This window comes from Hemitrygon akajei, chromosome 12 (genome assembly GCF_048418815.1).
Source record: "Hemitrygon akajei chromosome 12, sHemAka1.3, whole genome shotgun sequence".
Classification (NCBI taxonomy): Eukaryota; Metazoa; Chordata; class Chondrichthyes; order Myliobatiformes; family Dasyatidae; genus Hemitrygon; species Hemitrygon akajei.
Genome location: NC_133135.1, coordinates 60,588,452 through 60,615,098, shown reverse-complemented (window position 1 = coordinate 60,615,098; position 26,647 = coordinate 60,588,452). Strand labels below are relative to the sequence as shown.

The following is a 26,647-nucleotide window of genomic DNA, read 5'->3' as shown; positions in this document are numbered from 1 at the left end:
ACAAAAGTTGGGACAGCCATCAACAAAGGATACAGAAATAGATAAACAAAAGCAATGCTCTTTTGAGGACTATCCACAGATTTTCAATTATGTTTAGGTCAGGGCACTGTGAGGGCCATGGTAAAACCTTCAGCTTGTGCCTCTTGAGGTTGATTTTGAGGTGTGTTTAGGATCATTATCCTTTTGTAGAAGCCATCCTCTTTTCATCTTCAGCATTTTTACAGATGGTGTGATGTTTGCTTCCAGAATTTGCTGGTATTTAATTGAATTCCTTCTTCCCTTTACCAGAGAAATGTTCCCCATGCCACTGGCTGCAACACAAGCCCAAAGCATGATCGATCCACCCCCGTGATTCACAGTTGGAGAGGTATTCTTTTCGTGAAATTCTGCACCCTTTTTTCTCCAAACATACTTTTGCTCATTGTGGCCAAAAAGTTCTATTTTAACTTCATCAGTCCACAGGACTTGTTTCCAAAATGCATCAGGCTTGTTTAGATGTTCTTTTGCAAACTTCTGACACTGAATTTTGTGGTGAAGACGCAGGAAAGGTTTTCTTCTGATGACTCTTCCATGAAGCTCATATTTGTGCAGGTATCACTGCACAGTAGAACAGAGCACTACCACTACAGAGTCTGCTAAACCTTCCTGAAGGTCTTTTACAATCAAAAGGGGGTTTTGATTTGCCTTTCTAGCAATGCTAGGAGTAGTTCTCTCGGAAAGTTTTCTTGGTCTTCCAGACCTCAACTCGACCTCCACCATTCCTGTTAACTGCCATTTCTTAATTACATTACAAACTGAGGAAACGGCTACCTGAAAATGCTTTGCTATCTTCTTATAGCCTTCTCCTGCTTTGTGGGCATCATTTATTTTAATTTTCAGAGTGTTATAAAGCTTTGAAATTTACATCACCTGGCCTTTCCTATCGATGACTGTGAACAAGCCATAGCCCTAACAAGCTAATTAAGGTCTGAGACCTTGGTAAAAGTTATCTGAGAGCTCAAATCTCTTGGGTTACCCAAACTTTTGCATGGTGCTTCTTTCCTTTTTATCACTCTAAAATTGTACAAAACAAAAATAAGATGCTAATCTTGCTTAAAATATTGAAAATATTGTTTTATCTTTAACTTTATGACTTTTGGAGATCAGTTCATCTGCTACTCACTTAACTATTCACAGTAACAGAAATTTTGACCAGGGTGCCCAAACTTTTGCGCATGCGTGTGTGTAAATAATTGTATATGGAAATGAGACAACATTTCTTCGAACCAGGGTGTAAAGCACATTCACAGATAACACATGATAACTTATGAAGGCAAGGATAAAATCTACAGATAAATCACACATAAGTAACAAATTAAAGAGCATTAAATTTAAATACTGAAAGGTACAGAACAGATTAGCCAGTGACACTTTGAATACAACACGTCTGGGAGTTCAGAAGCCTAATGGCCTGGGGGAGAAAACTGTTTCTCATCCTTACAATTCTTGCTTTTATGCATTGTAGTCTCTTGCCTGATGGTAGGAAGTCAAAGAGAATGTTGAATGAATGAGTGGGATCCTTAATAATACCAAGGGCCACGCATATGTAGCACTCCTGATAAATGTCCCCAATGGATGGTAGAGAGACCCCTACAATCCTCTCAGATGTTCTGACTGTCCTTTGTAGGGACTTCAGGTCCAGTGTTTGACTGCTCCCATACCAGATGGAGATGCAAATTCTCATGATGCTCTCATTGTGCTGCCGTAAAACACAGTTAAGAAGAGGGTTAAGTGCCTTGCTTGCCTCAATCTTCTTAAAAAGTGGAGGAACTGCTGTGCCTTCTTGTTCAGGGAGATGATATAAGGGACCAGGTGAGGTCATTTGTGATATGAACTCCCAGGAACTTGGTACACTTAACTCTCTCTATGGAGGACTCGTATTCACAGAGGGGGATGGTTTGTATGCACCTTCCTGAAGTCCACAATGATTTCCTTTGTCTTCTCCACATTGAGGCTGTTCTTCTCACATCAATCCACCAGCCACTCCACTACTCTCTATACTTCATCTCGTCTCATTTTTGATAAGGCCGACCACTGTTGTGTCAAACTTGATGACATGGTTTGAGCTGGATCCTGTGACACAATCATACATCAGCAATGTGAACAGCAAGCAGCGGGCTGAGCACACACCCTTAGGGAGTGCCAGGGCTCAGAGTAATGGGATGAGAGATGTTGCTGCCCATGTGGACTGACTGTGACCTTACTATTAATGTCCAGTATCCAGCAAGGACAGCTTCTGGAGTATGATGGTGTTGAATGCGGAACTGAAGTCTATAAACAGCAATCTGGCATATAAGACCCCATTTTCCAGCTTCCCAAGTTCCCTTTCAACTCAACAGGCTCCCAAACCCCTGTTAAATTCACAAGAGCCTCTTTTTCCACACTTCCTTTAAGTTGAACTGGGTCCCATTTTCTACTTTCCTGTGGCTTTTGTGCTCTCTTTAAACTCACCCGGTTCACTAAAAAGATGATTACAAAAAATTGTAACGTTTAAAAGTTGATTGCAGTTGAGTTGGTATATAACATCCAAAAGTCTGGAAAATTTTCCAGTCAGCAAAGTTCTGAGGGAACCAGAGTATTTAAGAAGTTTTACTCTTTGTATTTTTGTCTGTAAGAAATTAAGGAGACAAAATACACACTGCAAGGCCCCCAAAACCAGGTAAAGAGTAGCATAAATTTAACTTATTTTTAAATGATAAAATCCACCTTTGGTGATCCATTAGAAATAGATTTTTTGGAGAAAAACTATATGCTATTTTTTCCATCTGAATTTCTGACAAAATCTAACAAATTCTTGGCTCAATCTTGAGTGCATTATTAAAGATCTTGAAGATTGAAAATAAAGATTTTAGATGAACTTTTGATCATTTCAATAATTTGGAGTGTCAAAAAATAACAATTTTAATTAAATTTATTTTAATAGACTTACCGAAATGTGTGTATCCTTGTTCAGAATGACTTGGAGTAGATGTGGAGGTAAAATAGGCGGTGCCTTAAAGCGCTCTTCAGGCCTTAAAACATACATCTCCTGATGGTATGGTCCTGGAGGTGAACTTGACAAATCTAAAACAAGTACTATATTCTATCAGTAGAATATAACCAATCCATGAACTTTTAAAAAAACTAAACTCACAACTGATCCCGCAGATCAAAAAGGGGTCATTTCCAGCATTCAATTCCAGATGAATCCAATTCTATTCTGCAATTCCTTAGTTACATCTGTCCCACCAACTAGATAGATTCAGCAGTGCAGTGGCATAAAAGCAGAAAGGAGTAACCTTAGGAGATCACATCGATTCCATATCCCATGAAATCTTATGCAATCAGATCAAACACAGGCAAAGAAAGCATAATGTCCTTTCTTAAATGATGAATCAATGTCCTTAGACATTGAACAAAAATTGGAAGTAATGGCGAAAGTAGTAGGACATAGAAGGTACTCTGGGTATGGGGCAGCAGTGTTCATCAAGCAGGAAGGCTTCACAGCACCGTCACTGATCAAGCTGGATCACCCTGAAAATCACAGCTGCCAGACAGGGTTTCAGCAAGAAGTGAGCTAACCAATATGACGGATAAACCTATTTAGACCCATTTTCAAACACCAAGCAGTGAAAGATGCATTGATTCAGAGTAGAAGTGCCTAAAGCACAGTGTATACTCAGCTGGTTCCATCATGGGCACAATCTTTCCTACCAGAGGACATCTTCAAGAGGCAGTGCCTCAAGAAGTCAGCATCCATTATTAAGGACACTTACCATCTCGGAGATGCCCTCCTCTCAATTCCTCCATCAGGGAGGAGATAAGGAGCCTGATGACCCAGATTCAATTATTCAGTAACAGCTTTTTCCCCTCTGTTATCAGATTTCTGAATGGTCCATAAACACTACCTTCTTATTTCTTCTTCTGCACTGTTTATTTATTTTTATATTTAAAGTCATGTTTTTATGTCTTTGCACTGTAATGCTACTGAAAAACAACAAATGTCATGTCACATACAGTGATAAGTTTTTTTTAAATCGGAGATGATGGAGCCAATGTCCTGCTTTAAATTGAGAATAGTCCCCATTGTAGCATGTGGCATTAAAGTTCTGCTAAACAGGATAGACTCAAATCCGGCAGATCAAAGTTTAGCATCCATAAGAAACAGTGAACCGTCAATTGAAGCAGAAATTATAATACCAAAACCTAAACCCCTGTTGGACCTCAACTTCCTAAACCTTGCATATACTTCCTTTTTCTTTCTAACCAAATTTCCAACATCTCTTGTCATCTTTGTCTTTCTTCCTCATGGGAACATGTTGGCCTTGAATACCGACCAGCTAGCCTTTAAATGACTCATGTGGCAGATGTGGCCTTACCTAATGATATTCACACCCTATCTATTCTATAAGATCGCAAGACTCTGCCGGACATTAAGAACAAAGTTCTGCAGGTCTACCCCATCAGCTCATTGGCGGAGAAACTGAAGGAGCTGTACTCAGTGTGGATCATGCTGCCTGCAGAGAGGCATCAGTGCACGAAGGAGGTGTGCATTCTAACAGCGAGTGATTGTTTTAGTCACTTTTCTTATAATCACAAGACCTTGTTGGACATTGTTCATGTGGAATGCTGCAAGTCTGATTCACTGATTTATTGGTGGACAGCAGGGTGGACAGATGGGGAGCTGCGTGGCCTTGGCAGCAGCGAGAACTAGGCATCAAGCCACAGTGTCGCCTGTTTACAGCCGCACAGGAAAGAGGTGTCAGAGTTGGTGCGCTCCACCGGAGGCAGTGCGGTATGGCATCCAAGCTCAAGTCAATGCTAAGCTCTAGTGTTTGCTCGGCAGAAATCAAGCTGTAACTGTGTTCAACTACAGACTTCTGCAACATTCATGGACTCAGCATAGAAACATAGAAAACCTACAGCACAATACAGCATCTTGGACTATCTTTTTGTGTGACTGTATTTTACTGATATCTTATTTGTGCTTACTATCTTATATGTGTTATATGTGCTTTGTACTATCTGTGGTTGTCAGTACCATGTGTTGCACTTTGGCCCAGAGTAATGCTGTTTCGTTTGGCTGTATTCAGGGGTATTCATGTATGGTTAAATGACAATTAAACTTGAACTATTCTTTCCAGCTCCTGCCTATTACTGTTGTAATTAGCCTTTCTGCAATTTATCCCAATTTAGCACCTGAAGTCCAGTCTTTTCCTTATCAATAACTATCTGAAATTTTACAGTTTTGATCACTATTTCCAAAATGCTCTCTGACTGAAACTCTGATTACCTCCCAATACAAGGTCCAGGATGTCCCCCTCCCTAATTGTACTGTCTACATACAGTGTTGAAAAAAGATCTCTTGGGTCCACCTAACAAATTCTGCTTCATCTAACACTCTTGCATTAAGAGAGTACCAGTCCATAATGGGAAAGTTAAAATCATCTCTGATAAAAAAACTTATTGTTTTTACATCTTGCCATAATCTATCTAAATATTTGTTCTTTTTTCCCTGTTGACTATTGGGAGATGTACAGTACAACCCCATCATAGTGACTGCACCATTCTTATTTGTGGGTTCTACCAACATTGCTTCACAGAATAAGCCCCATGCATGTCCTCTCGAAATGCCACCGTGACATACCCGCTGATCAGCAGTGCAACTCCCTCATCTATTTTACAAACTCTCTCTAATATGTCTAAACCTTTTAAGAAGTTGTTTCCCTCAAAATGAAAGTTAGTTCAATTCAAAGTAAGTTTATTATCAAAGTATAAATATGTTGCCATATTCATTTTCTTGCAGGCATTTTGCAGGAAAATAAAGAAATAGAATAGAATTTATTAAAAACTGTTGGTGTGTTGTGGATATGTTATTCTGGCACTGGAAGCATGGTGTACTTGAGGGCTACCCAGTACAATCCTCACTGTTATAATTTGACACAAATGGTGCATTTTGCTGTTCATCTCAATCTTTCTGTCACAGAAAGTCAAGATCATCTATTCAATTAAATATTGAAAGAGAAACTGGCATTCAACATTGAGCTGAAGGCTGCTTTTTTCAGTAATATTCTTACAACCTCCTCTGAAAGGGAATATTTTGGCATCAGTCCTTTCTGCAGCAGGGCTCCCAGCTTGAGCCAACATGAACTGATTCGTTTATATCCAGTTAAATTTTTTATTAAGTTCCACAGCACAGCTGGCATGGAATTCTTTATAATCAAGGACTTAACTTTAATATTCTACAGGCCACTTCAACATCAGGCATCAGTTCAGTCTCAGAAGTAGTCCCTCAATGAACTGGGTACCCAAAAATGCTGCTATGCTTTATACATGTCAGTCATGGCACTGGGTAACACTCATACTTTTTATGAATCTCTATGATTCAAGTCCCGTTTTAGTGATTTCAATACAAGTTTGTCTATTAATACTTCACCATTAACTGAGGAAAAGTGTATGTTCAGATACCGTCTTTCTGATGAGATGTTTTAACAAGTTACCGAGCACCCTCAAGAAGAGCAGGAAAGTTCGCATTGCTTCCGCATCAATGCTTGTTTCTCAAACTGCAGTAAAATAGCTTGTCCAATTATTATCTCATTAGGATCATCTATTTCTGAGATCCACATAGATACAGTGGATACAAATATACCCATGATGAGGCTATTCCAGATTGATGGTTTTAATGTAAATTATGGGGCATCTGCATTGCACTTGTGGACCAAGATCTACTTCCATAAATTTCCCAGTTCTCATGTACTTGCAACCCTATTGGAATGAATGAAAAAATCAGCTGACTGAAAGGCCCGTAAAACACCTTAGTCTTACTTTCATTATTTTAAACAGCTCCTGAGTGAACTGAAATGTTTTTGAATGTTTAAAAGCAATCACAAAATTAAAATGAAACACTGGCAAGCCTGTGGGCAAGAACTCTCAAAATGTCAAAACCATTCTGTCAGTGCAGTCAGTCACTTGCGCTTGACGATGTCTCACACTACCCTTAACACTGAAATGCTGGAAGCTAGAATTCTCAGAGGAAGATCATGCCTTGAACCACCCTAGAAGAATAAAACAGCATAGAGAATCAGAGATGTTGCTGTTAAATTGAAAGATTTGCTGTTCTTTCCAACTGTTGGATCTGACTGATTAATTCTTAGATTACACTCTTTAATTCTTATTTTCTTTGCAGTTTAACCATTAATTCTCTGCTTGTATTTTAAGAAGTCCTAATATTTTTGTTGTTCAGTTCTTTCAAGAGACCTCATGGACTCTTGCACACCAAGCATTCTTGTTGGAATCTGCCTCTCCAAGATCCCCCAAGATCTAAGTAATATTACCTATCTATCATAGCCTCTGTCATCCTCTCCTTTTACCTTCTGTTTTACCTAACATGAGAGTCTTCTCCAAGGAATCCTGTCTTCTCATGATGTGGGCAAAATATTTGAGCTTTTGTCTCATAATCAAGCCTCCTAGTCAGCAGTGTGGTTGTATTTCTTCAAGTATTGACTTGTTGGATCTTCTTGTTGTCCAACAAACTCCAGCATCCAAGTTCAAAGGTGTCAATTTTTTTTGTATTCAGCCTTACTAATAGTCCAGCTCTCAGCCATACATCACAACTGAAAATACCATAGTCTTCACTATACAGATGTCCGTAGACAATGTTATGTCTCTGCTCTTCAGTATTTTATTTAAATTTGCCATTGCCGCCTTCCCCAGAAGTAAGCATTGTTTAATGTTGTGGCTGCAGTTACCATTTATAGAAACCTTTGAACCGAGGAAGACAAAATCCATCACTGCTTCCATTTATTACCACGGAGTTAATGGGGCTGGTCAACGTAATCTTGGTTTTCTCAATACTGAGCAACAAGCCAGCTTTTGCGCTTTCTTCTTTCACTTTGATCAGAAACTTTCTCAGATCCTCCTCACTTTCAGCCATTAGAGTAGTATCATCTGCATATCTGAGGCTGCTAATATTTCACCTGGCAATTTTGATTCCAATATTTGAGTCCTCTAGACCAGCATTCCTCAGGATGTGTTCAGCATATAGATTAAATATGTAGGGTGACAGTATGCAGCCTTGTCGTACTCCTTTCCCAATCTTGAACCAGTTTGTTGTTCCGTGTTCAGTTCTAACTGTTGCTTCTTGATCTTTGTAAAGTTTTTCATATGGCAGATCAGATGTCCAGGTATCCCCATTTCTTTAAGAATTTGCCATAGTTTATTATGGTCCACACTGTCGAAGGCTTTAGATAAATACATAGATAAACACTTCTCTGGAATTCCCTCAATTTCTCCATTATCCAACATAGGTTAGCAATTTGGTCTCTGGTGCCTCTGGCTCTTCTAAAACCAGTTTGTACATCTTCCAGTTCTCGTTCTCATTGCTACAGTTTTGCTTGCATGATCTTTAGCATTACCTTGCTAGCATGTGAAATTAGTGAAATTATTCGGTAATTTGAACATTCCTTTGCATTTCCCTTCTTGGGAATTGAAATATAAATTGATCTTTTCCAGTCTAAAGGCCATTGTTAGGTTTTCCAGATCTGTTGGCAAACTGTATGCAACACTTCTACATCATCACCTTTTTAAAGCTTTAAACTATTCAACTGGAATCCTGTCACATCCTGCAGCCTTATTATTGGCAATGTTTTCTATCGCCCATTCAACTTCACTTTCCAGAATGTCCAGCTCTAGATTGATCAGAGAGTCATTGCAGGTGTCTTTGCTGTTGGGATCTTTCCTGTGCAATTTTTCTGTGTATTCCTGCCATCTTTTTTTGATGTCTTCTGCTTTTGTAAGATCCTTCTCTTCTTTGTCTTTTATTATACTCATTTTTGCATGAAATGTTCCTTTGATTTCTCTAATCTTCCTGAATAGATCTCCAATTCTGTTGGCTTCATGCACTTCTTTGCAGTGCTCCTTTCTAATATACATATAACAGTTTAATGTGTCTAGTGGCTATACAAAGTATAATTCTGGAAAGCCCCAGTAGTTTCTTTGTTCTACATTATTTGAATAACTGCTTTCTCATTGATTAACTTGGTAATGTAGTATTTGAATATGTGCTTTCTCATTGGTTGACAATTATCTAAAAATTTGAAAGGAAATTGTCCTTATCTGTGGGTATAAAAATAGCTGTTCTATGCTCGTCGTTGTCTTAGTTCCTTTCTCTCTCTCTCTGCTTAGTAAACCTCTGTAACTGTCTGTTCAATTTTCCTTTGTTCTATCAACACTTAATAAAATGATTGTGAAGCAACAACTTTTGTACCTCTACTTATGAATTCTACAAGAACTTTGGATGGAAAACATCAGAATCCAACCAAACTTAACAATAATGACTATATTCAAATTTGCTCTAGTACAACCCAAGGTAATAAATTGCTTTACATGATACACTTCTCGCTTGATTAAAAAGAATGAATATTAATTTAAGTGGCAGGTTTAAGTTCAATTTTGCCCTCTTGTCCCATATTTAAATATGCTTCTTAGTAAGTTGATTTGTGATTTTCATATTGATTAATTATACTAACTACAGCTATACGCACCTTACCTGAGTTATCTGAACACTCCAGTGAATCCAATTTAAGGGCATCAAACACCTCAAAATCAGATTTCTTCACCTGAATAACGTTATTGATTGTCCCAAGTTGGCTGGTTGTCACTAGCTGCGAAGTAAATAATTAGAGAGAGGCAATTTTTATGTTTTATAATTAAAATACATTTTCATGCATAGGGGTTCTGAAGGCATTTCATAAATATTATCTTTTATTATAATTTTTTGTTGAATATCATTTATACAAGGTTTTCATCCACATATTTCCAAAACAATTTATATATTGTTTAATTAAACAAATATTGACACAAGAGGTCAATTTAGCTCATCATACTTACACAATCAACTTCCTTGCATGTTTACATATTTCGTATCTCAAAATATTTAGCTAATTCTTTTCCAAATGTTACTTGTATATATTCCATTTTAACATAACGCTATTGTAAAGGCTTTTATCTTAAGTATATCTGTGATGGAGAGCACTCAGCAAACACACTCTTTTACACATGCACGTTCACACTCACACAAACACTGCCTTGTCATTTTGCTGTCATGGTGGTGAGTGTACACACTTCAATATCTTCCCCAGTACATTCTCATAAGTAGCTCACTGTTTCTCCCTGCATTGCCACATACATTCAGAGTCAGACACCGAAGTTTAGGTAAATTTCATTCTTTAACTGTCCTTAACTGTAAGTGGGTAATTGTGTTGAGTGTTCTGCTGTTTCATGCTGTCCTCTCCCTCCATACACAGCGGAATATTCTATTTATTTAGTAATAGGGATATGTAAATATGAATATGTTATTTGTATACAGTATTTAATATAGATTAAATAATGTAGATTAAACGAGGTTGGAGGTGACATCGGATGTACGACAACTCTGGCAGAGTTTGCAAGACATTACTTCCTACAAAGCAAAATCCAACAGCATGAATAGCAGCGATGCTTCACTACCAGATGAACTCAACATCTTGTATGTCAACTTTGTAAAGGAGAATATAACCACAGCTGTGAAGTTCCCTGCTGCACCTGATGACCCTGTGATCTCTGGCTCAAGAGGCCAATGTTAGGCTGTCTTTAAAGAGGGTGAACCCTCACAAGGTGGAGGGTTTTGATGGAGTACCTGGTAAGGCTCTGAAAACCTGTGCCAACCAACTGGTGGGAGAATTCAAAGACATTTTCAACCTCTCACCGCTACAAGTGAAAGTTCTCACTTGCTTCAAAAATGGCAACAATTGTACCAGTGCCCGAGAAGAATAATGTGAGCTGTCTTAATGACTATTGCCCAGTAGCACTCACATCCACAGTGATGAAATGCTTTGAGAGGTTGGTCCTGACTAGACTGAACTGCCTCAGCAAGGACCTGTATCCATTGCAATTTGCCTATCACCACAATAGGTCAACAACAGATGCAATGTCAATGGCTCTTCACACAGCCTTGGACCACCTGGATATCACAAACACCTATGTCTGGGTGCTGTTCATCGATGTAGCTCAGCATTTAATACCATCATTCCCACAATCCTGATTGAGAAGTTACAGAAACTGGGCCTCTGTACCTCCCTCTGCAATTGGATCCTCCGCTTCCTAACCGGATGACCACAATCTGTACAGATTGGTGATAACATCTTCTCCTTGCTGATGATCAACACTGGTGCACCTCAGGGGTGTATGCTTAGCTCTCTCTCTCTCTCTCTACCCATGACTGTGTGGCTAGGCATAGCTCAAATACTATCTATGAATTTGCTGATGATACAACCATTGTTGGTAGAATCTCAGATGGAGATGAGAGGGCGTACAGGAGCGAAATATGTCAACTAGTGGAGTAGTGTCACAGCAACAACCCTGCACTCAACATCAGTTAAGATGAAAGAGCTGATCGTGGATGAAGGAACACATACCAATCCTCAGAGAGGGATCAGAAGTGGAGAGAGTGAGCAGTTTCAAGATCTCTGAGGACCTAACCTGATCCCAACATATCGATGCAGTTATAAAGAGGCAAGATAGTGGCTATACTTTATTAGGAGTTTGAAGAGATTTGGTATGTCAACAAATATACTCAAAGACTTCTATAGATACACCGTGGAGAGCATTCTAACAGGCTGCATCACTGTCTGATATGTGGGGGGGGGGGGGGGAGGTTTGGGCTACTGCACAGGACTGAAAGAAGCCGCAGAGGGTTGTAAATTTAGTCGGCTCCATCTTGGGTACTAGCCTTCAAAGTACACAGAACATCTTCAAAAAGCGATGTCTCTGAAAGATAGCGTCCATTATTAAGGACCTCCAGCACCCAGAACGTGCCCTTTTCTCACTGTTACCATCAGGTAGGAGGTACAGAAAAGCCTGAAGGCGCACACTCAACAATTCAGGAACAGCTTCTTCCCCTCTACCATCTGATTCCTAGACAGATATTGAACCCGTGGACACTACCTCACTTTTTTAAAAAATATATATTATTTCTGTTTTTTGCATGATTTTTAATCTATTCAATGTACGTGTGCTGTAATTGATTTACTTATTTCAGGGGTCACCAACCTTTTTTGCACCGCGGACCAGTTTAATATTGACAATATTCTTGCGGACTAGCTGACCAGATGGGGTTATCTGGTTAATCACAACCAGAATATAGCTGATAAGTCAACTATGAGTCACTTATAAGTGGCTAATACACTCAATTTCTTATCTAAAAGGGTTTATCTAATGAATTTAATTTTAAACTCATAGTGCATATTTTCCTCGCATGAATATAGTGGTAAGTCAATTATAACTCACTTATAAGTCAATAGCATCATAACATTTTAAGGTAACATTTGGAAATTAAACACACAGTGTATATTTTCCTCATATGAACATATAAAATCACTGCACCAGTGAGAGAACAAGGTAAGGGCCGGAGGTTCCCATACCATGGCCGCAGCAGTCGCAGTCCGGAGAGAGCAGCCGACAAAAGTTTGGTTCGAGGGATGACTTTCAGCAGATCGCAGTGAGGTAGCTGCTCTGCTACTTATGAAACCCTGAGCCCGAATTAAGATGTCTGCAAATATTTTAGCACCAGGTTCCCCATGAAACATTTGGTGTTCTAAACAGGTTTAGAGGTGGCACCCATCTGTCTGTGCTCCAGGCCAGTATCAACGGTACTTCTCGCCGACCGCATGAGGTGGCAGTTACCCGAGGCCAACCAGTGATCCCTGGCGCGAGGGTATCACTGCGTTTAGGCATCTGATGACCCTCGCATGTGTTCAACAGTGAATGAGGAAAGGTGCAGCTGACTCATATTATTTCATATCACCAAATCATATTGTTTCCTTGCGGCCCTGTAGCACACGCTTTGTGGCCCGGTGGTTGGGAACCACTGACTTATTTAGTTATTCTTCTTCTTCTATACTATGTATTGCATTGAACTGACACATGCCAGTGATAATAAACCGGATTCTGATATTTCTATTTATTTTGTAATATGATTGTAATTACATTGTGGGGTGTTTCATATTCTAATTCATGTGTTCATTTAAGTTAACTTTGTTAGCAATTAAAGATGGTATGCCTTTGTGCTGAATTAAAGGAGTTCACTGCCCCCAGTATGAGAGAGAAATATAGGGACTGCCAGGATTTCACATTAGACAAGAATAAGTATGGAGCTATTGTGTTTCTTGTAGATATCTTTTAGTACATATTGGCAATTTTTTCACTAGTTTCACTAATTTTCACTAAATTTTGTAGGTTTAATTTTCGTTGCACCAAATAAGCATCCTTGCACTACAGTGCTAAGTGACTCAAGCCATTTTTTCTTCGGTAAAATTAAAGGTCGTAACCCACATTTTTAACAGTGCCTTCATTCCATTTATAATAATTCCAGAGGAAACCCAATATATAAATTCATCAACCAGTGCAACTACAGTTTACCATTCTCAAACTTTATTACTGTAATCCTTTTTTCCCACCTAACCTCCCAATGGCAAAGGTCATTAATTGAAATCATTCTGCAATTAGCAAGAAATTATCCCACTTTGCAATGTAGATGTAACACAATATATATTTTTTCTATTTTCATTTTCTCCCAACCATATCATAGATTCAAGATTTTTAAAAATCTAAGTGTATTAAAAATTAAATGAGCACGTACCTCTGATGGATCATGAGCCCACTGCCCATCTACAAAGAACTTGTACTGGTGCTCTCCTTCAGGCAGATCAAGGATAGCAACAAAGTCATTGTGGCTGTTAAAAATTAGAAAGGCTACACTGTATTATTAAAAACTTTATGAACAAACAAAATCAACATATTTTTGTAATATCTTTTCAATTTTCTCATTTTCCCTCTTGTGGAAAAAAATCTATCTGTAATCCTGAAGTCTTTATTATGACTTTGTAACTTTTGTAAACTGTAATGTAATGAAACGAGGTCTATGAAATCCTAAGGTGCTTTGCTGGTTTGGATGAGAAAACTTACAAGTGTGTTTGTGTTATACGAGAACAAACTATTTACTTTGATGACAGGCAATTGTTTTCTGGCCTGGGGGATGTTTGACAACAAGAAAAACAGGATGAAACTTCTAAAGATCAAATGTGTGAACAAAATAAGGATGAAGATAACAGACGAATGTAATGTTATGGAATGGTGCAATCTAATCACTGTTCCTTGTGGAAAAAAGGTATAAAAGTATTTTGATTTAAACCGAAGAGCAGAGCTATATTTCCAGATGAAACTTGGCTACAAGTATATCTCCCCTTGCAAGTAAAATAATAACCGTGTTAACAATGTGATCCACTCTGAATTTGTTGTAGTTTGGTGCTGACTCATTATGCTGCAAAGACGTGGCTTCTGTCTCGGTCCTGCTCGTCTACATTGAAAGACCTAGCTGAATGGTACCTGACACCCTTCTGACTATATCTGTGCAGTTCAGTCCGTTCTGAATCCAGTTAGAAGCTACTAGGAAGCTAAATGGCTCAGAATGTCTATTATCCATGAACTTTTACATCCACGCTATATATGGAAATGCAAAGCAGATTTATTACCAGAACTCCTTATGTAAGGCTGTGCCAAACCAAGATGAAGCTGGAAATTGGCAACTCTTTACGTGCAGGTCCAAAGGGAATTATCAAATATTCCCGATTAGGACTAATACAGGTAAAAACCAGTCACGGCCAAGGGTACTTCAGTAAACATCATTTTAGGACATGTAAAAATCTATCGATCCTCTAAAACCGGTGGACGCCAGACTGCAGACTCTCGTTGTGGGTGTGAGAAAAAGAAAACGAGGAAAGCGTGCTGGTCTGCAAGTAATAAAACTGAAACACACAGCCCTTACTCCCCGACTTCCTATTATCCTGCTGATGAATGTACAGTCTCTGGAAAATAAAACCAAAGACCTCGGAGCAAAGTTGCAATACGTACTAGAGGGACATCAGGAACTGCTGTGTACTTTGCTTTCAGGAAACATGGCTCACCCCCACCATTTTGTATGCAGCACTGCAGCCCGAGAGCATCACCATCCATTGCAAAGAGAGAACAGCTGAATCTCTTAAACGTAAAGGAGGTGGAGTATGCTTCATGATTTGCTGCAAAGATGTGGCTTCTCTGCCTCAGTCCTGCTCACCCAACCTGGAATATCTCGAGGTCAAGTGTCATCCCTTTTATCTGCTGAGGAAGCTTTCTGCTTCATCCTGATCGTGGTGTACATTCCACCGCTGGCCAACATCAAGAAGGCACTGGAGGAGCTGAGCACTGATTAGCAGTCACAAAATAGTACACCCTGATGCCTTTTCGATCATTACAGGGGATTTATAACAAGCCAGCTTGAAGAAGTCTCTGAACAACTACCACCAACATATCACCTCTTGAAACAGAGGAGCCAACACACTTCACCAGTTATAGCACCATCAAGAACACTTTCCATATCATCTCACGCACATAACTTGGAAAGTCTGATCACCTGGCTGCACTTCTACAGACAGAGTACAGACAGAGACTGAGGACTGCAGCAACAATGGTGAGGCCCACGAAGGTATGGTTAAGGGAGGTGGAGGAGCACTTACAGAATTGCTTTGAATCAGTGGACTGGACAATATTCAGGGATTCATCTTCAAATCTTAATGAATGTGACACAGTTGTCGGTACTTCATCAAATGAAAAGCCATGGATGAACCAGGGGTTTCATGGGTGCTGAGGGATAGATCTGTGGCATTCAAACCTGGTGATCCAAAACTATGGAAGAAGTCCAGGTTTGGCCTATGGAAGGGTAGTTTAAGAGCGAAAGAACAATTCCAATAGAAGTTCAGGACACATGCTAGCTCTCGCAGGGTTTACAGATCATTACTTCCTAAAGGAAAAACCAGTCATCATGAATGGCTGTGATGCTTCACTCCCCATGTGCTCGATCTCTTTTATGCATGCTTTGAAGGAAGAATAAAACTAAGCCTGTGCAAATCTCCGCAACATCTATTGACCTTGTGATCTTGGATTCAGAGGTAATGTCAGAACATCTTTCAAGAGGGTGAACCCTCTGAAGGTGTCAGTCCCTAATGGTGTACTTGGACACTAAAAACCTGTGCCAACCAATCGGCGACAGTGTTCAAAGACATCTTCAATCTCTCACTGCTGCAATCAGAGGTTCTCAGCTGCTTCAAAAGGGCAATAATTACATAAATGCTCAAGATGAGCAGGGTGAGCTGCTTCTATGACAAGTAATGAAGTGCTTTGAAAGGTTGGTCATAGCCAGAACCAACTCTTGCCTAAGCAAGAACCTGGACCTGCTGCAGTTGCCTATCACCTATCATAGGTCTACAGAATGCAATCTCACTGGCTTTGCACTCACCCTTAGATCACCTGGACAATAAGAATACCCATGTCAGGCTGCTGATAATTGATTACAGCTCAGTATTCAACACCATCATACCCTCAGTACTAATTAACAAGCTCCAAAATCTGGGTCTTTGTACCGCCCTCTGCAACTAGATCCTTGACTTCCTTATCGGGGTCCACAGTCAGTGCGGATCACAAATAACTTCTCCTCACTGACAATCAACACTGGCGCACCTCCAGGATGCATGCTTAGCCTACCGCTCTACTCTCTCTTCACCCGCAACTGTGTGGCTAGGCACAACTCAAACACAATCTATAAATTCGCTGATGACACAACTATTGTTGGCAGAATTTTAAATGATGGCAATGGTATAGGAGTGAGATAAGTCAACTGGTTAAATGGTATTGCAACAACAACCTTGCACTCTATGTCAGTAAGACCAAGAAATTGATTGTGGATTTCAGGAAGGGGAAGTCGAGGGAACACACACCAATCCCGATCGAAAGTTCAGCAGTGGAAAGGGTGAGCAGCTTCATATTCCCGAGTGTCAACATCTCTAAGGATCTATCCTCAGTCCAATATATTGATTCAGTTATAGACTAGGCACCATAGCGGCTATACTTCATTGTGAATTTGACAAGATGTGGTATGTTACCAAAAACTACAGCGATTTCTACAGATGTACCATGGAGAGCATTCTAACTAGTTGCATCATCACCAGGTATGGAGGGGTCACCCAATAGAATCAGAAAAAGCTGAAAAATTGTAAGCTCAGTCAGCTCCATTATGGGCACTAGCCTCCTCAGCATCAAGGACATCTTCGAAAGGCGATAACTCAAAAAGGCTGCAGGCATCATTGAGGACCTTCCCTCCTCCCCCAGCACATACCCTCTTCTCATCGCTACCATCAAGGACATGGTACAGGAGCTTGAGGACACACACTCAGCACTTCAGGACAGCTCTCCCATCTGATTTCTGAATGGACAATTAATCCATTAACACTACCTCACCATATTTCTTATTGTATTTTATTATGTATTGCACTGTACTTCTGCTTAATGCAAATTTCATGACATATGCCAGTGATATTAAACCAGATTCTGAATTATTTAGACAGTAATAACAAATCCAACTGCACAATGACAGCAAATGTGTTTTTCCAAGTACTGTTTACTCTTTCTAAATAAAAAAAATGTGAAATTCCAGATACATTCATACTTTCTAGTAATTAAACTTGATTGCCTGCAGTTAACTAAAATAGTATGCCAGTGGATGAATAAGGCAGACATATGATGGATCATACATTAGAAATAATAAAGTTTGTGTAACATATCAAACAACTTTTCCAAATCAATAGGAAGGATATATTGCAGAGGATTCATTTTTGTGCTTGACAAATGTCTCACCGCCATAGCGTTGAGTGTACATGGACAGGCTGCAGGAGCTTTGATTATTACTATGAGAATAAAACCATGGGAATGCAATAGTATCATGGGAACATGAAAGTTATGTGAATACAAGGCATGTGTTGGCTGGTTCTGATTGGAAGTTATGTCTTTCTACCCATCTGAACCAGTCCGAGAGCCCTTGGTTGTAATGTGACAAAGAAACATAGACTGTAGATATTGGGAACCAGGGTAGAAAATCATGTAATTCTGACTGATATACTAAATAGAACAAACTGTTTTAAGTGTTTTAGATTTCTCACATTCCAGTATTATTTTGTTTAGTTACAGTTATAAGTTTATATGTGTGTAAAAATGATACCTTGACTGCAACATGAATGAAATCTATTATTTCTTAAAGTAACACAACTGCTAGGTGTTCCTATACTTATTCTCAATTTGTGTTGCTTCTGTTGTCAATCACAGTGTAATAGTTACTTATAAAAATAAGATTTCAAATGCACTTTAACAGCAAACAAAATAAGCAAAGGTGCATTCAAAATACAATCGTCTTGTTGGTGAGACACCTTTGAAGACACAAGAATTGCAGATGTCAAGATGTGAAGTAGGAAGCTGACATAGTGAATTTAAAAAAAGCAATCTACATTTGTCCTGGAGAATGACAATGAGCAATTTAATGAGGAATATATGCACGTTACTCTGTAATGCCGGTAGGGGGAAATATTGTCACTCATCATGCCACTGCAAAACTTTATTTTGGCACCCACACACATATAGACACAAGAGTCCATGTAATAATTTTTGATTATCCAATGTACTCCTAAAAAAAAACAGGCTAAAACTAGTTGAATAAGAAGCAACCTTACTAAGGCTCAACACTAAATAGGCTATTTAAGTATCATACTTTAGCAGAGATTCTATGAAGACTTTGGACTTCTTAAGCTTTAGACTTGAAAACAGAGTGTATTCTTTTAGGATAAAATAAAAGTATTCTGAAAATTGAAACTCAGCATATGAGATTTTCTGAAGGCATTTTGGAATTAGCCAATCTTGTTTACCAAAATTATACTGAAATGCAAAGATATGGAAACATCCCCATCTGTAAAATATAATAGTATGCTTTTGTATACCAAATGGATCTTAAGCTACTTGTAAATTACACACGTATACCTTTTTATAAGTGGAATCTTGGTTTGCCAATTGTTGAAGGATCCAGAAATGAATACTTCTTTTCCTCCACCATTCCAGCGGATGACAGTGGGACGAGCTTGTTGAGAAAACTTCACAGATTCATCCACATCAGAATGCCAGGGTGCAAATTCCTTATCAGTGAGAGGCTAAAATATCAAAGCACAAGTGAAAAGGTAAAACTGGAGAACACATAAAATATGAGCAGAAGTAGACAACTTGACCCCTCAAGCTTTAATAATACCCTAGCTGATTTGACTATAACCTCAACTCCACATTTCTATCCTTCCAATAACTTTATATCCTCTTGCTTATCAAATACAAATCTACTACAGAGCCTTTGAGAAAGGATTCCAAAGACCCTTAGCTATTGGAAAAAAAATGTTCCCACACTTGTCTTAAATGGGTATTGCCTTATTTTTAAATAGTGATCCTTACTCCTAGATTTTCCCCCACAGGAGGAACCTTGCTTTCCACATCCATCCTATACAAGATCCAAAGCCTCTTTTGTTCTTCTAAACTCCAATGGATACAGACCGAACAAAAACTTAAATAAAGGCAGCAGGAATAGCTTATCTGGCCCCTTAAGCCTATTCAATCATTCAGTAAAATCACAGATGATTTTCTGTTGCCCTAACCCACCTGGACAAAAAAGACACATACGTTCGGATGCTGTTCATAGACTTTAGTTCAGCATTCAGCACAATCATCCCTCAGAAACTGATTGGAAAGCTGAGCCTATTGGGCCTGAACACCTCCCTCTGCAACTGTATCCTAGACTTCCTGACTGGGAGATCTCAGTCAGTCCAGGTCAGGAGCAGCATCTCCAACACCATCACACTGAGCACGGGGGCTCCCCAGGGTTGCGTGCTCAGTCCACTGCTGTTCACTCTGCTGACCCATGACTGTGCTGCAACATACAGCTCGAACCATATCATCAAGTTCCCTGATGATATGACCGTGGTGGGTCTCATCAGCAAGAATGACAAGTCAGCTTACAGAGAGGAGGTGCAGCAGCTAACAGACTGGTGCAGAGCCAACAACCTGTCTCTGAATGTGAACAAAAGAGATGGTTGTTGACTTCAGGAAGGCATGGAGCAACCACTCCCCGCTGAACACTGACGGCTCCTTAGTAGAAATTGTAAAGAGCACCAAATTTCTTGGTGTTCACCTGACAGAGAATCTCACCTGGTCCTTCAACACCAGCTCCATAGCAAAGAAAGCCCAGCAGCATCTCTACTTTTTGTGAAGGCTGAGGAAAGTCCATCTCCCACCCCCCATCCTCATCACATTCTACAGGGGTTGTATTGAGAGCATCCTGAGCAGCTGCATCACTGCCTGGTTCGGAAATTGCACCATCTCGGATCGCAAGACCCTGCAGCGGATAGTGAGGTCAGCTGAGAAGATCATCAGGGTCTCTCTTCCCGCATTCACGGACATTTACACTACACGCTGCATCTGCAAAGGAAACAGCATTATGAAGGACCCCATGCACCCCTCATACAATCTCTTCTCCCTCCTGCCGTCTGGGAAAAGGCTCCAAAGCATTCGGGCTCTTACAACCAGACTATATAACAGTTTCCTCCCCCAAGCTATCAGACTCCTCAATACCCAAAACCTGGACTGACACTTTGCCCTACTGTCCTGTTTATTATTTATTGTATTGCCGGTACTGTTTTTGTGCACTTCATGCAGTCCAGTGTAGGTCTGTAGTCTAGTATAGCTTTCTCTGTGTTTTTTTTTATTACGCAGTTCAGTCTAGTTTTTTGTACTGTGTCATGTAAACCATGGTCCTGAAAAATGTTGTCTCATTTTTACTATGCACTGTACCAGCACTTACTGTTGAAATGACAATAAAAGTTGACTTGACTTGACTTGTTGTTTCCCTTTCTTTTCTCTACATCATGTTTCCTCTATTGTCCGGAAATCTATTGATCTCACTTCTGAACATGATCATTGCCCGAGCCTCCATAACCCTTCAGGATAAAGAATCTCAAAGATTCACTATTCCCTGAGTGAAGAAATTTCTCATTTCAGTCCTTACATGGCATGGTGTTTAATTTGATATTTTGACGACTTGGTTCAGGAGCCTCAGAAAGCATCTGTCCCACCAAGCCCTCTCAGAATGGTAAATTGTTGCAATAAAAGAATTTCTGTATTGCAAATGCTGTAGTATTGATTTGAATTGTGTTTTTTGAGAGTCAAGATGGACTACTGACAATCAAAGTGAACTCTAGTGTCATTCAAGAGGGAAGATTTTCTAATTACTTTTAGTACATAACAAACTTATACAATCAAAATAATAAAATGTGATGGCTTATAACCTGCAAGCAGAACATTCTACAGCACAGACAGACAGACACACACCCACCCACCCATCCATCTTGGCATATTTATCTTCCTGAATCACAACTGGAAATTCTGACAGAGGCGGCTAACTTACTCCCCCTCCCCAAACATTCCTGCAGCAGAGCCAATTATAGCATTTGCCTTTTCTCCTGCACTATTTTCTTCTTCACATGTGTATCTAATTCCAACTGAAGTATATCTTGGATTCAAAACACATGAATCCAAATTTACACTGTTTGGTTCCTAACTTCAACTCTCCTTTCTAGGCAATACCTAGATGTGTGCACAAAGGCATATCATTGAGAAAGATGGATGTTAGAAAAATGACTTTTTTGTCGATTAGAAATACCACTATATAACAAGCAGCACAAAAAAGGGTACTTCCAATTGGCTGGGTTCACACCATTCATACAGATTCTTGGCACTTTAACTAATGCTGTCAACATATTCTTCTGGTCCTTTCTCCCCAATGCTTTATGTAATGACCCATGGAATGCTTCCATGCCATTCATTTCAAATACTCCTAGTGAATGCTGCTGGTGGTGTCATGGCATCCACACCAGACTTCAAGGTGAGTGGTTCCGAGTTTGAACCTGGCTGGCTCCTTGCATGCTTTCCATCTGCACTGGGTTGAGCGTCGAGCTAGCAACTCAGCCTCATAAAAACCAGACAAATGCTAAAGAAACAGCAAAGTTGCCACCCAATGCACAAGGCATGGAAAAGAACAACAAGACTCCTTGTGGTGGTTCAACATTTTTTGCATTCCAGTACAGGTTTAAAATTAAATTCCATTTTTAATTTATTAGTAGCTATCTTAATCAGTATGGCCCCTGGTTTATAGCTCATTCATATGGCACCAAATCAAAATAGTGTTTTTATAAAGGTCATCATGATTGCATTATATAAATGTATATTTCTTTATAGAAAGTAGGAAAAAATCTTAACAAGATTCTACCACACCCCTGAGAACACTTAAGGCAAGTCTTAACTGAAAGCATTTACTCAATGCTATGGGAATCATAAAATATCTCAATTAAGTATTTGTGAAATTTCTAACAGAGAATATAAACATATTTTGCATGTGGTAAGGACCAATAAACAACAATCAGTTTTACGGGTTATGGATAAGGGATAAATAAATATGTCAGTAGAATATTCTGCAAACAAAAACCAAAAATACCATGGGGCCTTTTTTGTTTCCTGAGGGCACATAGAAATAAAATATCATGGATAATGATCGACAGGCCAATGGCAACCAATGCAGTGGTCTGTTAAAAATTGCATTACATTCAATTTCTTCCAGAACCTCCCTCTAAAGTGGCAATATAGACAAAATAATGAGAGGATTGGAATGATTTTGAGAGTAGTTTGCACAGAATAGAGTGCTGGGATGGTTCTGAGAAAGCATAAATAAAGAGGGCAGAGGAGAGATAGGCTGGTGACTAGCAGAATGGAGGGGAAGATCAGGAATGTCAGCTAATCAGGAGTCATGGGGATGGGACAATATAAAGAAGTGATTGCAAAGGATAGAAAGGCATGAGTAGAACTATCACAGATAAAATAGATGCTTTTGTTTTTCCATTATCATCACAGGTAAAGCAGAGAAGTGACATATGCCTTACTTCTCCATTTCCTGTGGTAATTTCATACACCTTGGAGATACAGTAGAATTTTGTGCAAGTGATGTCAAATGAACATAGTGCTCTATTCAGTACCGCACAAGTATTAGTATTAGGATGTCAAGGGTGCTGAAGTGCCAAAATCAACATGGGCCAGTCTCCCGTTCTAACATGCAAAACCACCTTCCATGCTTACAGTGTGGAAAAGATAATGAAATATTTTGAGTTTTTGAAGCTGGGTGCAATTCTATGACTTTTAGTGTTACCATCGAGTTCTAGATAGAGTGCATGTGGAGTGGATGTTTCTTATAGTGGGCAAATCTAGGACCACAGGGCACATCCTCAGAATAAAGGGATATCTCATTAGTCAGGGCATCAAAGATTACAGGGAGAAGGCAGGAGAATGGGTTCAGAGGAATAATAAATCAACCATAATGGAATAGTGGAGCAGACTCAAAGGGCCGAATTGCCTAATTCTGCTCCTATGTCCTCAAAGTTCAAAGTAAAATTTATTTTCAGAGTACATACATGTCACTACATAGAGCCCTGAGATTCTTTTTCTATGGGCATACTTGGCAAATCTATAGAACAGTAACTGTAAACAGAATCTGTAAACTGCAAAAAACTGTGCAAATGAAGATAATAAATAGCAAATATAACAAGTATGAAATAACAAGATGAAGAGTCCTAAAACAAGTATAGTTATTCCCTTTTCTTCATGAACCTGGTAGTTGAGGGGTAGTAATTGTTCTTGAACCTGGTGGTGAGAGTCCCGAGACTCTTGTACCTTCTACCTGATGGCAGCAGTGAGAAAAGAGCATGGCCCGGATGATGAGGATCTTTGATGATGGATGCTACTTTTCTTGGGCAATATTTTATGTAGATGTGCTCAGTAGTTGGGAAGATTTCACCCATAATGTACTAGGCCAAATGTACTATCTTTTACAGGATTTTAAACTCTAAGGCCTTATGGTCTTGTCAAGTTTGGGGGTCACAAGCTGAATCTTGATACACAGCAGTAAATTTAGAAACAATCCTGCCAGTAGAACAGTTAACAATTTGTTCTTTAATGAAATAAATATTAAGCTAGAAACAAGTAGTATAAATTCACACTGCACCTTTGAGTCTTGTGTATGAAAGACGTTGGGATCATCAGAACTATCCACCATAATCTTAGGACGTTCATTCTCCTTTGATGATTGAGAAATTCCCATGTTGTCAGCACGCTGAGACTTGTGGCCACCATGGCGATCTGCTCCCATGCGATCACTGCTAGTGTTGCCCATTGCATTAATAGTCCTGATGCTATTGCTCCTATATTAGAGTAACAGTTCCACAAGCGGGTTGCTGTATGAATAAAACAAATTTTTAAAATAGCTGTTTGTTAAAAGGATAACAATCTACTCTTGCCCATGAACAACACTAAACACCCAAACTATAGAAAAAGAAACGTCTAACTAGCTCAGGGGTTTCCAAGCTGGGGTCCATGGACCCCTCAGTTAATGATAAGGGTCCATGGTATACAAAAGGTTGGGAACCCCTGATCAAGCAAAAGTAGTACTTAACATTATGATCTAGACTTTATTTCTTGTACTATATTTACAATTTGGGTTTTAAAATGTTAGAAAGGATTTACAATACACAAATACTGGTAGCTGGAGAAGAAAAATTTGTGCAAATATTTAGGCTTCTCCGATGAGGATTTAGTGTGCAAATGTACTGTTTAATGGAATTGAATTGTTCAAATTTTGTAGTGTTTTTCCACAAAATTACTTATCTTCTGATAGGCCAACAGGCAATGATACTTCATGATATGTTACACAACATGACTGACTGAGACATTCACAATTTTCCTTTCAGTTTAGCTCATTTGTAAAGGAAATGAATGTATATAACAGTAAATAAATGAAAAAAAAAGTCATTCTAAATGGTGCCTGACATGAGTACTTGGGTCTAAACTGATTAGGCAAATATTAAATACAGTGAATTCCAGTTTATTGGGACATCAGTTAATCAAGGCAGCCACTTATTTGGGACAACACTTAAAGAACAAAAACTACTCAAGAAAATAGCCGGGATTCCCTTTGTTTATTTGGGACAGTATGCCATTTAATTGGGACAGGTGACTATTGTCAAAGGGTTCTTAACTAGCATCAGTTATGTGAACTTGAGTGCCCGTTTGACACAACACCATGCTTAGAACAAAGCTTTTTTTAATAGCGTCAGCCATGTGTGTTTGTGTTCAAAAAGCAGTTAATTTTGTCACTGATAATTGGTGAGAAATAAGCAGCAAGACAATTTAGAACTGTTTTGCTCACTGCAGTTTCAAACTTTCAAGCTTGGAGATGCCAGGAATGACCCTGGAGTGAAAATAAAATTATTTTACTCCTTCAGCAAGTTATGAACTATTAAAACTTTGAAGGTATCAACAATAACCTTGAATGTTACAATGAAAAGGAAGATTTAGAGGATGCAATCATCAAAAGTAGTCAATTTTTTATACTGCTTTTGTTCATTTACATAAATAAAAAAACAGACCATTATCTGCATGAGAATTTTCCAACACCAGTATCTGTCCTTCCAAATCAAATCAGGTTCTTCTGCTATGTTTGTTGTCTGTTTCTATTTTCCTTCTTTCTTCTTCTTTCTCCAAAACTCCTGCACTCTCTCCAGAAAATGGTTACCCTTGATACCTCTAGAATGTTGTGGGGCATCTTATTTGAAAGACAAATCATATTGGCTAATTCAACAAGCATAATTTATCAATCAACTGAATTACTCGATTATATAATGTAATTAAAGGAACTCAATGCATTTTGAGAAAATCTGCAGAAAATAAAATACACTATAGCATAACTGCATTAATAAAATAAAGCATGGTCTTAAACCAGGGTATTACATTTCTCTGATGCCTGAACATCAAAAAAAATCTCTAACAATTAAAACTGTAAAAGATTGACTGATAGAGGTTCAGATTTTCTTCTTAAAAACAATAATTGAAAGATTCATCTCTGTAGAATTACCATTAGTCAATAGTCATGCAACAGGAAATAATCAAGACTTCCTTCCTGTTGCAAATGAACCAGCAGTCTAAACTTGACTTTTCAGCAAACGGATATAGAAGATAATACAAAACAGAAGCAGGAAGAATATACAGAGTGGGCCTGACATTATACCTGGCAAGGTACTGAGAACCTGTGCCTACTAACTGGTTGGATTTTTCAATATCTTCAACCTATCACTGCTGCAGTCTGAGGTTCATGAATACAACTGACTGAACAGAACAGAATGAATAGGAGGCAAAAGTGGAAATAAAAGAGGCTTTTCTGGTTGACTGCTGCTGACTAGTGGTGTTCCGCAAGGGTCTTTGTTGGGACCACTTGTTTTCACGTTATATACCAATGGTTTCAATGATGGGCTTTGTGCCCAAGTTTACGGATAATCCAAAGATAAGTGAAGATAGTGCTGAGGAAGCAGGGGTACACAAAATGACTTAGACAAATTAGGAGAATGGGCAACGAAGTGGCAGATGGAATACAGTGTAGAGAAGTGTATGGTCGTGCACTTTGGTGGAAGTAAAGGCATAGACTATTTTCAAAAAGGGGAGTAAATTCAGAAAACAGAGAGTGCAAAGGGTCTTGGGTGTCCTCGTGCAGGATTCCCTAAAGGTTAACTTGCAAAGTGAGTCAGTGGTAAGGAAGGTAAATGCAATA

General features: G+C 39.1%; 1 protein-coding gene across 4 annotated transcripts in view; it reads right to left on the bottom strand.

Moving 5' to 3' along the window:
- The window catches only part of LOC140737078 (5'-AMP-activated protein kinase subunit beta-2-like), a 52,337-nt gene that overhangs the window by 7,270 nt on the left and 18,420 nt on the right, over positions 1-26,647 (bottom strand). For all 4 annotated transcript variants that reach the window (XM_073063234.1, XM_073063231.1, XM_073063233.1 and 1 more), the window contains exons 2-6: positions 24,053-24,281; positions 18,949-19,115; positions 13,694-13,787; positions 9,566-9,680; positions 2,969-3,102 (exon numbers count right to left, since the gene is read on the bottom strand). In XM_073063234.1, the coding sequence (XP_072919335.1) occupies positions 2,969-3,102; positions 9,566-9,680; positions 13,694-13,787; positions 18,949-19,115; positions 24,053-24,220 (678 nt within the window). In that variant the 5' untranslated portion in view covers positions 24,221-24,281. The remainder of the gene's footprint in view (positions 1-2,968; positions 3,103-9,565; positions 9,681-13,693; positions 13,788-18,948; positions 19,116-24,052; positions 24,282-26,647) is intronic.